Here is a 14,672-nt window from a genome sequence, read left to right on the forward strand (position 1 = left end):
GTTAGATACACTGCTCAACTGAAAGCCATCCGGCTGCACGTTCGTTTACGGGGCGTGCATATGTCGCACATGGGAATTCTTCATTAGGCCTGGTTCACACTAGCGCAAACGACATAACGGCAAGGTCACGCAAATGCAAAAAACACCTCACATTGATTTTTATGTCACCAGTGTGAACAACAAAAAACGAATAGTTGGAACATATGACATAAGCAAAGCAAAGGAATTGACTTTTCTTTGTCGTATCTTCGTATGTCGTATGTCGCTAGTGTGAACCAGGCCTTACAACTCACCCAGAACATAAAAAAAAAATTCAGAAAAATCATCCGTCCTGAAATCAAAGCACGTCTTAGAAAGTAATTTCAATGACCTCAAGACGTGTTTAATTTGCTATACATCAAGATATTTGGTTCTGTCGCGACTGGATTTGTCTAGTATTCCTTTCATGTATAGGCTATTGTTTTCATTTAGTTGCTGAAAATTTAGTTCCCAAGGTAAAATATTCCTTCTCTATCCCCTTTTCAACTGCAATTTTAATACAAGAAAAATAAAAATCAATGTCTGAAATCCGCCTTATTCTTCAGACGGAGTCAGCGTGCGAAGTTGAGATCAATAGTTATATAGTGGAAATATTTCTTGTTTATTTAACATTTTGTCTTGATTCTTCAACCTTCAATTCACTAACTACAGAGACCACGTCAGTAATTTGGACATAAGAACTTTCGACATTTCGTTCAAAGATGTCCCTTAAACAATGGCTGCTTAATTTATAAGGTCTTATAAACTCGGCTTGCTCCACTAAACACAGTAAACTAGCAGCCATTCTCTCAGCAGCTTTTGAATCTTGTGAGTCTGGGTTACAAAGTAATAAACATTAGTTTTACAATCATAATTTCTTTTTAGGCCATTAGCTGGTTTAGATGTGTTTAATTTACAGTTAGTCAACATTAAGTAGCACGAAGAAGACATCTCGCTCGGCCCAGCCATCATCAAAATTACCCTTGGAATAATCGAAATGAATAGCACATTTATTCCATATAACTTAGGTTAAATAGAGCTAGAAATAAACTACCAAACAAAGAATCCTCTCTCATTCGATTTGAGCGAATACAGTCCCGGCATATATATTCGGTGCAACTTATACAGTTACACGCGCACAAAAAACTCGTTTAACACCATTCCAAGCGATTAACTGCATTTTAAGAGCTCCACGTTTTCCACAACAGAAAGAAAACATTAGTGTTATAATGTTAGAACAAAAGATTAGTCACGCAAATTACAATCGTATGGTTCATGTTTTTTATCGTACCTGGTGTAATAGACTCGCTTGCTGACTTCACACATAAGTTTTTCTTCTTTTCAGTCGAATTTCATGTTTTCCAGAATTCCAGTAGCAAAGACAGTTCTTTTTGGTTTGTCCCACATTCGTTGCAGGCGTCATTCTAAGTTTCGAGGCTCACTTTGTTGTCGGTAATAGCCGTCTAAAAGAAATCACATTTTGCCGGTTAAAACATAAATGAGATTTGGTTGTCGGCGTTTACGCTTAGCAAGGAGGTTACTCTCTCCAGATCAGTTCGAATTAGTTTGGTTCAGTTTGGTTTTAAACTTATAATTTACAACATTTGTTGAATACTTCGTTTGACCTTATGGCATTGTTTCTCTTCAACATCAGTTTTGTTTCGTACTAATTGTACGCGTTATGTCACAGATGTCCGATAAATAATATCTCTGTCAACCGAAATGCTTGTGGGTTACATCAGTGTACAAGAGGAAAAAGCTCAACTTTAACCGATAAATCGATTCTAAAACAGTAATTATCGTAATATCATGTAAATTGAAACGTTACCAAAACAAAAAATTACAATCAAGCAAAGCCAAAAAAAAAGAAAATAATTCTTGACACAAAAATTGCCAAAAGGCAGTGGCCAGTATTCCATTGTTAGAAGACCACAAAAAATGCATTAAAGGTGTACCTTATTCTCACTAAATTTCGCGGTATTTATTTTCGGAAAAATCAATTTTTGTTTAGAAGAATTTTTTTTTATCAAATTAAAAAAATTTAAAAAAAAAAAAAAAAAAAAAAAAAAAAAAAAGGGGGGAGAAAAAAAGGGAGGGGGAAAAAAAAAAAAAAAAAAAAATAATCTATATCATTGATGTTAATTATACGAACCAATCTTCTGAAATTGCGAAGCTGTTTTCATATGTCCCAGTCTGGCAGCCATATTGAAATTGACTCGTACAATTGCTGGTTGCACCACCTAAAGATGGTTGGTTTATCGTTCAGCTACTGTAGCCTACGAATATCAACATTGAGGATCTTTGACCTTGCACGAGTAGAATTGCGCAGAATATAAAACCGGCATCAAATGACGGTCACGAAAACAACATGAAATGAGAACGAAACACAAAGGAAAGGAGTAAATACACGTACCTTATTTGTCCCGTTGCCACGCACCACGACGGAACTTTCAATTACATTCGCTCTCTTTTGTCTCGCACAATGTTTTAAAAGCTAGGGTCATTGTTCTGTTATTTGGCTTTTGTTTTCCTAGCCAATCGCGTCTTGCATGTTTCGGTTTATATGGCTTGGTAACCAAGTTTAAGCGCCGAAGAATCCGCGTGCTCTATTGCATGTAAGGTCAAATTCCGCCTGATAGGTTCATTTTGAATTTGATCAGGGACGATAAGGCTAATTTTGGCCTGGTTCACACTAGCGACATAACGATATAGCGCAAAGTCACGCAAACGAAAAAAAAAAAACCTTTTTTTGATGTTTTTTTACAGTATGAACAACACGACATAACAACATAACAGCAACATAATGACAAGCAAAACGACATAACGAAAAAAAAACTGATCTTTTATTGATGTCGTAATGTCGCTAGTGTGAACCAGGCCTTACACGCTACAATTTAAAATTTCAACTTCGTCTAACTTTATTTCTTTCGTCACCCAATACACTGTTTGAGCTTACATGTAATCTGATTCATAGAAAGGCAAAAAAAGTTTGAATTTCCAGAGCCATTATAAGAAATGTTGTCATTTGTAACTCAAAATCTGCAAAATGCCCCTTTTTAGCTCATTCTCAAGAATGAGGTATTAGAGTCATACAGATGTTGACGGAAGTTGTTTTGCACGCGTGTGCGTGTACCAAAATTGTGTGGACGGAAGTTGTAGAACGGAAGTAATTTTACATGCTACCCTTCCCCCCTTAGTAACGTCAAAAATAACTTCAATAAAGCTCAGATGCAAATGTGAAAAGAAATGAAATCCTTGTATAGGGTAATAAATAAATTTAGATGAAATCACAATTTCGGAACTGTCTACAATGAACCAAAGATAAAGCTACGTCAACTCTCTTAATTGTAGTAATGCACGACCCGCACGCGTCGTTATTACAAAAATTTATCAAATGTAAATTTTCATTTTTTTCTTTTCTAAGACCCCTCAACATGTCTTCGACCCTGACCCCAATCTGTCTACGTCCAAGAGAAAGTATAAAGAGCGATCTAAAAAATAAAATATTCAATGGAATTTTTTGGTACGTTTGAAGCAGAGTTGGTTTTAGCTGGTGACGTGACGCAGCTGATGTTCACCCGCACGCGACCCTGCACGCATTTCTGTTCGTGCACAATGAACCAAAAATAAAATTACGTCAACTCTCTTTTTAGAAATGCACGATCTGCGCACGTGGCAAAATTAGTATCAAATATCTATTTTTTAGCTCTTTCTAAAAGAATGAGTATTATAGTGGATCAGATGTGGACGGAAGCGGTTGTCGTCCAGCGCGTGGGCAAAAAATGTGTGGACAAAAAATGTGTGGACGGAAGTTGTAGAACGGAAGTAATTTTACATGCTACCCCTCCCCCCTAATGTGAAAAGAAACGAAATCCTTTTATAGTTTAATAAATAAATTCACATCAAAACACAATTTCGGAACTTTTAAAAAGGGAAACGTGTATCAAAAAGTCGAAATGTTGACAACCTGGGGGTTCATTTTATCATGTGCTGACACGTAATCAAGGTTCATTTTAACGTGCGCTGTTACACGCAATGAAGTCCCGCCAGGCAACCGGAAGTAAATTTAATACACTACCCCTCTCCCGTTAGTAAAAGTCAAAAATAAGTTCCATGAAGAAATCTCAATATGGAGTGACGCTTGCCATATAACGTGTTCTAATTAACGTTTATAAAGCTCACTGATAAAAACACGATATCCGAGCAGCACGTTTTTGTCTCCTGTCACGTCATCTCATTTCCCGTGACTCACGTCATCCGTTTAACACGACGTGTTCGTGCGCATCTTTCTCTCAAATTTCATTCGCTGCTCAATCCATGAACAATGATTGTCACTGCCCGGTAGATGCGTGCTGACAGGTTTTCACATGTGTATCTGAGCTTCGTGGAAGATGTGAACTATTTACACACTATCCAGCCAGAAGAAAGCTCGTAACCACAATGTCCACACGTTTTAGCAGTAAAAACATGTTCTTCAAATAACGAAATTATATTTGTCAAGAAGACGAAAAGCTTTGCAGTTTAATTACACAATAGAAATACCAAACGACTGCGATCCTTCTAAGATCGATTAAAGCGATTTATTAGTGAAAAATATTGTGAAAGCCCTTTCCGTGTTTAATTGTTATGTAAATATTCTAGCTTTTCTGTCTATGTTGTTGTTGACTTTGTACATTTTCCATCAATAATAGCGCTAAGAAGAGCAAACAAGACTGGATGTCTTCGGATGTCTCGTGTGTTTGCTGGCACAGAAGGGTAAAGGAATGTGCATGCATGCAAAAACTCCACTGTTTCGCAATTCCTCCCCGCGTAATACTGATTCTCGACCTAGGATCTTCTCTTCTTATCATTTATATTTTTATTTTGCTTATCGTTCCGCGATCCGGAAACGAAATACTATTTCTTTTTTAAATAACTGCTTGTGGACATTTACGTAGCGGGGAATGGGGCCATGTAAAATTACTTCCGGCTGCCTCAATGGACTTGATCGCTTGTGTCAGCGCGTGTTAAAATACGTGAAAATACGTTTAGGGTCCCTTAGGTCTAAACAGCTGGGCAACTTGATTCACGTTGCACCATTTTAAGAAGATGTGAAATTGTGATTTCATTTCTTTTCACATGCGTATCGGATTTTGACTTTACAAGGGACTGTACTTGACTTACTGTACCAGTACATTTTCATTACCCACCACCACTCCCAAACCCTACCCCCCCCCCCCCCGAAAAAGGCAGAAGAATGAGCTGGCTCTAAGTGCCCTTTGATTTAGCTCATTCTCCAGAATGAGTAATAGAGTGATACAGATGTTGACGGAAGTCTGCGTGTACAAAAATTGTGTGGACCGGAAGTGATACAAATGTTGACGGAAGTCTGCGTGTACAAAAATTGTGTGGACGGAAGTTGTAGAACGGAAGTAATTTTATATGCTACCCCTGCCCCCTTAGTAACGCCAAAAATAACTTCAGTGAAGCTCAGATGCAAATGTGAAAAGAAATGAAATCATTGTATAGTGTAATAAATAAATTAACATCAAATGACAATTTCGGAACTACTGGTCTACAATGAACCAAAAATAAAGCTACGTCAACTACGACTAGCTCATTCTCCAGAATGAGTAATAGAGTGATACAGATGTTGACGGAAGTCTGCGTGTACAAAAATTGTGTGGACCGGAAGTGATACAAATGTTGACGGAAGTCTGCGTGTACAAAAATTGTGTGGACGGAAGTTGTAGAACGGAAGTAATTTTATATGCTACCCCTGCCCCCTTAGTAACGCCAAAAATAACTTCAGTGAAGCTCAGATGCAAATGTGAAAAGAAATGAAATCATTGTATAGTGTAATAAATAAATTAACATCAAATGACAATTTCGGAACTACTGGTCTACAATGAACCAACAAGCAGCTATTTCAAAAAGAAATAGTGTTTCATTTCCTGATTGCGGAAGGGTGAGAATATTGTAACACTTAAGGAGAGGTGGGTTTGGGGTTTACTTAAATTTGGAGAAGGTCCTAGTGTATGTTGAATTTGCCGAATTTATGCACAAGTGCAGAATGAAAAGAAGAACTTCATATTCAGTAGTAACTTAAATTCCCATTTTACACCTACTGTCGATTTTATGTAAAGGAGACATAAACTACGTCCTTCTGCAGTTTGGCTTTCGAGAGTTCAAGTAACACATAAATATTTCTCTTTGTAGAAATAGCATATGTCTTCTCTCCAAATTAAGTTAAGTGAAGGGAGCTTGCCTTTACCGTTTTTACTCATCCAGTGGAAATTAAAATGATTTTTTTTATTTCTGCATAACACTTTTTTGCTTAAAAATGGCACCCGGTAGCAAAACTTTGAATGTTACATGAATGGAAAAATAACTTACAGAAAATATTTAAATATATTCCTATCAATGTGGGGAAACATGAAACCACAAGAGTAAAATGCAAGATCAGAGTAATGCAATTAATTTAAATGGTTTATTTTTTGAAACAAACAATCCTAAAATAAATCAGTTCCATAAATAAAATGTTTTGTGACTACTGATCTCTGATAAAATGCAAAACAACACTTTAATCGTAGATAAAATTATTACCTTTTGACAAAAAGCTTGAGGTATATACTTCTCTGAGTTGATCACATGCTCAAATCAAATAAATGCCAAATTCAAGACAAACCAAAACCCTGGTCGACAAGAACAGAGATAAGCACACTGTTTCGAAGCCATTTCTTCAAAATGAAATGCCTGTTGTCACTTTACAAAGACACGTTAACAACCAAAGCAAATTAATGTAAAAAGCTACCATACACAGATTTTTAACAAGGATTTTTAATTAAGCAAAATTCAAGTTTAAAGAAAGTTATATGTTATATATAGTCGTACAAGGATTGTATTTTGCTCGATCCGCGCTGCACGCTCTCCCGGCAAATATAAAATTATCTCCACAGAATAAGACACAGCCAAGTTGCTTCTGTTGTCAGTGTAACAGCCTTGCATTGGTAACACTGATAATAACGATTTGCATTTTTGGCGATACTGTGGGGTTTCGATCAGACCGCGATGGCTTTGAATAATCCAAATAATGTTTATATCATTAATTTAATCTCAGAAATCTGCACCAGCAGTTGCAACGGTAGTTAATATTGAGCGTTACATCAACTAAGGAGACGAATTTAGTTCGACACGGCAGTTGCACACCTCGCTATACGATAATGTCCATACAAAATTTAAACTTTGAGCAGAACTTCTCAACTTTCCGTGCAGACTTGAATGTTTTTGCGACACCGACGTGACACTGATCACGCAATTCCGGGTACATCCACGCGAAAACCCACGCAATTTTGCGTGTATTCGCGCTGTTTGTGACGTCGAAGATGCCGTGAAATTTTCCTGTACAAATAGAATAGGGCAATCTCCCACATTTATACATTCCTCTGTAACATGAAGTGAAATTAACTTTGTAAGTCACCTGCAAATATGCACTTCTCTTTGTAGCGCACTTAAGCTCTACCGTGCGAGCAAACACGAGATACGCCAAGTCATCCCGTTTTTCTTTGCGCTTGTAAACACTGGTTGGTGGAAATTTACTTCCGTTTCAGAATAATATTAAACGCTACGAGAGCTTTCTCTAGTTTTCTTACAATACATCGCTTTAGTCAAACGTTAAACCATTGCAGTCGTTAGATATTTCTGTTTGCAACGAATCTAAATTTTTTTGGTCATGCTGAGGAACATATTTCCGATATTTGAAGAACATGACTGTTTTTACGAAATTAATTGCCATCGGTCATACGTGTTTACTTTGTGGTTACGACCGTTCTTGTGATTGGATAGCAGTCCCCCGTGCGAGCAAACACGACAATTCATCCCGTTTTTGTTTGCGCTTGCAAACACTGATTGGTGGAAATTTACTTCCGTTTCAGAAAATCGCTAGAATGTTTACTTAACAATTAAACGCTACGAGAGCTTTCTCTAGTTTTCTTACAGCACATCGCTTTAATCAAACTTAAAACCATTGCAGTCGTCAGATATTTGTGTTTGCAACGAATCTCAATATTTTTTGATCATGCTGAGCTGAGCTGAGGAATATCTTTCCGATATTTGAAGAACATGTTTTTACGAAATTAATTGCCTTCGGTCAAACGTATTTACTTTGTGGTTACGAGCGTTCTTCTGATTGGATAGTAGCCCCCACTGTGTAAATAGTTCACATCGAAGCCAAAATAATACCGTATCGTTTCTGAGGAAACGAAACAAAAATAAAGCTACGTCAACTACGACTACGACCCGCACGTGTCGTTATTACAAAAAATTATCAAATGTATATTTTCATTTTTTTTCTTTTCTGAGACCCCTCAACATGTCCTCGGCCCTGACCCCAATCTGTCTATGTCCAACAGAAAGTATAAAGAGCGATCTAAAAAAATATTCAATGGAATTTTTTTGGTACGTTTGAAGTAGAGTTGGTTTTGGCTCGTGACGTGACGCAGCTGATGTTCACCCGCACGCGACCCTGCACGCATTTCTGTACGTGCACAATGAACCAAAAATAAAGTTACGTCAACTCTCTTTTTTAGAAATGCACGATCTGCGCACGTCGCCGAAAATGTATCAAATGTATATTTTTTATTAAATTTCATCTTTCTAAGAACCCTGGACACGTCCAAGTAAAACGATAAAGAGCCATTCAAAAATTAACTTATGACGTTACGCAGTTGATGTTCACCCGCACGCATTTCTCTATGTGTACAATGAACCAAAAATAAAGCCACGTCAACTCTCTTTGTAGTAATCTCATTTCCCGTGACTCACGTCATCCGTTTTTATACACGACGTGTTCGTGCGCATCTTTCTCTCAAATTTCATTCGCTGCTCAATCCATGAACAATGATTGTCACTGCCCGGTAGATGCGTGCTGACAGAAAGGTTATTCAAAACGCAATTCAGTAATTTAAAAACGGTAACAAATATTCATTTCATTTCTTTTCACATGTGTATCTGAGCTTCGTAGAAGATGTGAACTATTTAGACACTTTCCAACCAGAAGAAAGCTCGTAACCACAATGTCCACACGTTTTAGCAGTAAATATACACTTTTTACCTTTTAACCGTCTTTTATTTGTAATTTTTAGACCTTTTTTATTTCACGAGAGCGTTTTAACGAGCTACGGCTCCTGAGCTCTTCGTGGTTAAATAAACTATGTCTAAACTATGTCTATGTCTATGTCTATAAAAACATGTTCTTCAAATATCGAAATTATATTTGTCAAGAAGACGAAAAGCTTTAAGATCGATTAAAGCGATGTATTGGTGAAAAATATTGTGAAAGCCCTTTCCGTGTTGTTATGTAAATATTCTAGATTTTCTGTCTGTGTTGTTGTTGACTTTGTACATTTTCCATCAATAATAGCGCTAAGAAGAGCAAACAAGACTGGATGTCTTCGGATGTCTCGTGTTTGCTGGCACGGAAGGGTAAAGGAATGTGCATGCATGCAAAAACCTTGACTGTTTCGCAATTCCTCCCCGCGAAATACTGATTCTCGACCTAGGATCTTCTCTTCCTATTATTTATATTTTTATTATGCTTATCGTATCGCGATCCGGAAACGAAATACTATTTCTTTTTTTAAATAACTGCTTGTGGACTTTTACGGAGCGGGGAATGGGGCCATGTAAAATTACTTCCAGCTGCCTCAATGGACTTGATCGCTTGTGTAAGCGAGTGTTAAAATACGTGAAAATACGTTTAGGTTCCCTGAGGTCTAAACAGCTCGGCAACTTGATTCACGTTGCACCATTTTTAGAAGTTGTGAAATTGTGATTTCATTTCTTTTCACATGCGTATCTGATTTTGACTTTACAGGGGACTGTACTTGACTTAAGTGGACTGTACCAGTACATTTTCATTACCCACCACCACTCCCAAACCCTACCCCCCCCCCCCCCGAAAAAGGCAGAAGAATGAGCTGGCTCTAAGTGCCCTTTGATTTTTCTTCTAGGATAACCTGGGTTTCTATAGCCATGCACCAAAAATGAGACGATTTGTCAGTGATTCTAAGCAAGAACTGGACGCTGACGACGTTGGCCTTTGGAACTCACAGGACTAACAGTATGATATTATCTAATTCCGCTTAGTGGAGTATAAATAACGCGCGAAACGAGTACAAATAGCATTTTCGTAATCTATTTTCCTAGATTGGCAGCGCGCGCAATGTTTGTTAACAAGGTTGCCAAGACACCACTTGTAACGTTCGGTGAGCTCGGGAGTACTCATGCTAGTTATTAACTCGGAAAAGGTCCCTAGCTACAAAAAACAGTCCCTCGTTTGTCCATTTTCACTCCCGCCCACGTCGTTTGACCCGAAGAGTTTCCGATCAAAGTGGCTATTAGGCTTGATTGGTTCACTGGATTGTCTGTGTCCTTTGTGATTGGCCAGAGTAATCAGAAGCGAGAAGAGTTGGCCGAGAATGCGACGACACTTGCTTGAACGCGGTTGCTAGGGTTAAAAATGCTCGCTCAAATGGCGACCAAGCGCAAAAATATATGCAAGAGAAAAAATCTGTGCTGAATTGCATTCCAAACCAATTCAATAACCAGCTACAAAATATAAGGTCATTCCAGTAATCCTGTACACGGTCGCGTAGTTTTCAAAAGGGCTGCCAAATAAAGTTTTTTCAACGATTTGTGGGATAAAAACTGTTATCCTGAAGTTATCCTGAACTCTCTTCTCACGCCTGGGTTCAACCCCTATAAATTGTGCGCGGAAGAGAGAGAGTTCAGGGACTGGACTATTGGATAGTAGTATAGGAGTTGGGGGTACGAGATCATAAAAATTTTTATTATCTCATATCCCCAACTCCTATACTACTCACAGCACTGGATCCAAAAATGGATTCAAATATTGGAACCAAATCTCGGATCCAAAACCGAAATTCAAACCCTAGAAAACAAGCCTTAAAAACCAAACCTTGCTAAACCCTTTAATCAAAATATCAAAATCTCTTATACTCTTTTTCAAAATTTTGAAAACAGTGCGTTTAAACAAGCCTTGTTATCATAACTTTAATATCAATCTGGAAAACCAAGCGAAGCCGAGTTTTATGATGTTTTTGAAATTTATTTCAAAATCTCTTATACTCTTTTTTAAACTTTTTTTATACGGTGCCTTTAATCATAGATCTGATATTGTTTCTCTTAAATTAGGTAAGTCGCCTGCCTTTAATCCGTACTGGTATGGATTAAATCCTTCAATGTGTATCCATATAGCTTTATTGATTTTATTTCTGATTGAAGGTGTTCTTAGACTCTGCTCGACCGTAGTATTTATGTAATACAAGATCTTTTTGGGACCATTTGTGTAAGTTAATAAATTTCCTTTTATGCTTTCTAGTTTGTAGCTCTTCTTACTGGCTTCTTTTGTTATTTTATTTATGAATACTTTTTTGTTGTAACTGTCTTTATAACCAGTGGAATCAGGCTTATAATGCTGTAATTTAGGCAAAGCGTCGATGAGGATGAATGTTTTTATTTTTGCGTACTTTTTCATATTCAAAAAATTCATATCCCAACCAGCTCCGTAATACACCATTGTGTGATTTTTGTCGGTTTTTTTATTTGTTTTTTTGGTTTTATTGGTTTTATTTGTTTTTAATAAGTGAGTGAAATACTGATGATTTAGAAGTATAACTTGTTCGACTTCAGCACGACGTAGTTTAGATACTTGAAATGTTTTTTTAACCTTTAATATTTCTTTTTTTAGTTCTTTGACGGTGAATTTTTTTATGTGGTTAGCTAGTTGATTTACTGTTTCCATATATAATTGAATTATATTAAAGTTTTTTTTATTTTATAATGGCCGTAAGCATAGCTCATGATACCATTATTGTGTATATATCGTTTATCATCAAAACAGCTAAGTGATATTTTATTGATCTCATAGCTTCCAAGTTGATGGCATTGACTTCTGATGGTTTTCATAGTATGTTGCATTTGTTTGTTATTAAAGAGTGTGTCTTTGTAATTCTCATGTGTCATATCTTTTTTAATGACGTTTTTCTTAATTCCTTTTGCAGTTCGTTCTTCTTTATAATTGTCTTTTACATATGAATACATTTTAGATCTCAAACCAACGAATTCGCATATAGGCACTCCTGCGGCTTCATCTTTGAATTTACCGATAACCTTCTTATTTGTTTTATTATAAAAATGGGAGCTTTCAGGGTAGTCACTATTGTCAAATTTTTCCTTATCATTCCAAAAGTCTTTGTAAACATCATCAGCCTCAATTTCATAGGTTAAGCTATCAGTATCTGTAAATAGAAGCCTAGCTTTATCCCCATATTTTTCTTTGATATAATTGTAATGAAAATCATACATAAGTGTTTTGCTTAGATCTAAGATACACATACCCACATATGCCGGCCTGTTTAAAGTAAGTGTTTCTTTGATCTTATGCACAGCTACAAGGTCTTCATTGAATATTTTACTACTAACATAAGTTGGTTTTGAGGTCATCTTCAATAGTTTCTTTTCATTTGTCACCAATCTGACATCAACTCGCTTTCTCAAATTTTCCATGGTTTTACCGAATATACTGTTATTCATTAGTTTGAAGAAGTCTTTTTCAAAAGTATTTTTAGCATTGGTACGTTTTAGAGTATTGAAATCGATATATTCCTTTAACCAAGGTGATTGATTAAACTCGAGAACTCGATGGACTTTTGTGAGCTTTAATCCAAGATCTAAATACAATTGAAGGTTCCTATAATGTAGTACATACTTTTCTTTATTGTTTAATGTTGGTATCAGCTTATGAACAAGACCTGTTGAAATTTTGTATTTATCAGCAATGTCTTTACAATAATTAGATAGCATATCTTTGGTTACTTTTACCTTTTCTGCTCCCAATGGGTAGTCATTATGATGATTATGCACCTCTTTAGGATATTCAAGATCAACCTCTAATATCAAACCTTTCTTACTGTCTTCTTTATACTGAGCTAAGTTGATCTTATCAATCTCTTTCTGTTTTAACCATTTGAATCCACCTGTTGGTAAATATTGACTCATTGCCCAGCCATACAAGTTGTTCGCATCGAGGTACATGATATACTTTGAGGGAGCTTTTTTATCATAATCCTTCATATATTTATTGTTTGCTTTACCATATCGATTTGCTATATAACTAATACCTCCTCTCATTCCTTTTTCAATGAATTGGTACATATTTACATCAGTCATTAGCTCTAATTTTATATCAGTCATTTTAAGCATAGCATCCCACGATAAACTCGGACTTGTAAAGTAATGACATGGATCAAGTTTATAGTATTTTAGGCATGTTTTTCTAAAGCTTTCAAACACATCTGCTAATAATAAGACATCTGATTTTAAATATAAATCATGGTACTCACCCATATTTTTGATCTTAAACGTTTTCCACACATTTTCTGCATGCTTATAGTCTTTGTCTGATATATGCTCATTATTTAATATACTGTAAAATTCTTCTTTAGTTGGTAGCTCTGCATTAAATTTATCAAAGCTATCCATATAGTCATACGGATATATTCCTTTTCTCGACATAAGATTAAGCTTATCACCCTTAAACATTTTAGAAGTATATATTAATTTTTCTCTCGGCAGATTACTTACTAATTTATCAAGACTGGAACTCATAAACTGGAAACTATCAAGAAATGTTAAATGATTACCGAGCATAAATGCCATATATTTTTCAATGGTATTGGGTATAGCATTGATATTCATCTCTTTAATCTCTCCTTTTTTATTTTTGTATGTATGATTTTTGACAATAGCACCAATCTCTTGCATTATAAAATGACTGTCATAACCTCTGAGATTGTGAAAAATTACAGGTATCTTTATTTTATCTGGTTCTATTCTCAATTTAAGATTACAGTCTTGGTGTGCTGACCCTCTGTATTTACCAGTAATATGGCAATGATCTCTCACTCGTATATCATCATCATTATACACTTTATCACAGATATGACATACTTTTGCTTGTTGAAATTCTTCTTCATCATCTTTAGTCATCTTTAATGGTTTGTTGAAGTGTTTTTTCATTGTATTTTTACAATATTTAACCTCCTCAAGCATCTTTTCCATGAATTTGTAAACAGCTTTTTCACCTCTGTAAATTTGTAACGGCCTAGTGTATTTATCATCATAAAAACAAACTACTTTATAACCATAACCACAGTCTGTATGCCTTTGATAAGCTTGAGTATAGGATTTATCATCTTTAGGCTTGCAACCGGAAATCTTTTCGGTTATAGCTTCGAAATCAGCATATATCACAAATGGGACGGCTTGTTGCTTATGAAAGTTGTTGAATTTTAGTATATTATTGTCTTTATCAGGCATTTTAACTGCTTGTGTCCCATTAACTTGAATGCAATTATCTTTGTGATCGTTTAATACTCTTTCAGAACTAAAGCACTGCAAACAATGCATACAAAAATGCTTCCTTTCTTTGTGTTTGGTTTGGTTGTACATGAATTTGTTGAAATCCTTTATAAGAACATAATGCTTGTTTTCATTTTTAGTTATTAATAATAAATTCATCTGATTGTTATACTTTTCTTTTGATATATAGATGGGATATGGTTGTTTGTTTTCATAACCGAAAACATTAATAT

General features: G+C 35.9%; 2 protein-coding genes and 1 long non-coding RNA gene across 4 annotated transcripts in view; 1 reads left to right on the forward strand and 2 right to left on the reverse strand.

The window, feature by feature from the left end:
• The window catches only part of LOC144657496 (peroxisomal membrane protein PEX14-like), a 307,100-nt gene that overhangs the window by 243,264 nt on the left and 49,164 nt on the right, over positions 1-14,672 (reverse strand). The window lies entirely within an intron of this gene.
• The window catches only part of LOC144657559 (uncharacterized), a 52,737-nt gene that overhangs the window by 6,423 nt on the left and 31,642 nt on the right, over positions 1-14,672 (forward strand). The window contains exons 1-2 of one of the 2 annotated variants that reach the window (XR_013571574.1): positions 2,172-3,045; positions 9,975-10,117. This is a non-coding gene — a long non-coding RNA (uncharacterized LOC144657559). Of the gene's footprint in view, positions 1-2,171; positions 3,046-9,974; positions 10,118-14,672 lie in introns of those variants that run through there. The other variant, XR_013571573.1, reaches the window with a different exon arrangement.
• Positions 11,833-14,409, reverse strand: LOC144656338 (uncharacterized). The gene has a single exon (XM_078516569.1). The coding sequence runs from the start codon at positions 14,395-14,397 to the stop codon at positions 11,833-11,835; it is 2,565 nt and encodes an 854-aa protein (XP_078372695.1). The 5' UTR covers positions 14,398-14,409.

Source organism: Oculina patagonica, chromosome 6, assembly GCF_052425735.1.
Source record: "Oculina patagonica isolate OP01 chromosome 6, crgOcupat, whole genome shotgun sequence".
In the NCBI taxonomy this organism is placed as follows: domain Eukaryota; kingdom Metazoa; phylum Cnidaria; class Anthozoa; order Scleractinia; family Oculinidae; genus Oculina; species Oculina patagonica.

Coding starts and splice junctions, on each gene's coding strand:
- LOC144656338 (XM_078516569.1), bottom strand. CDS start 14,397: ATGCCTGATAAAGACAATAATATACTAAAATTCAACAACTTTCATAAG.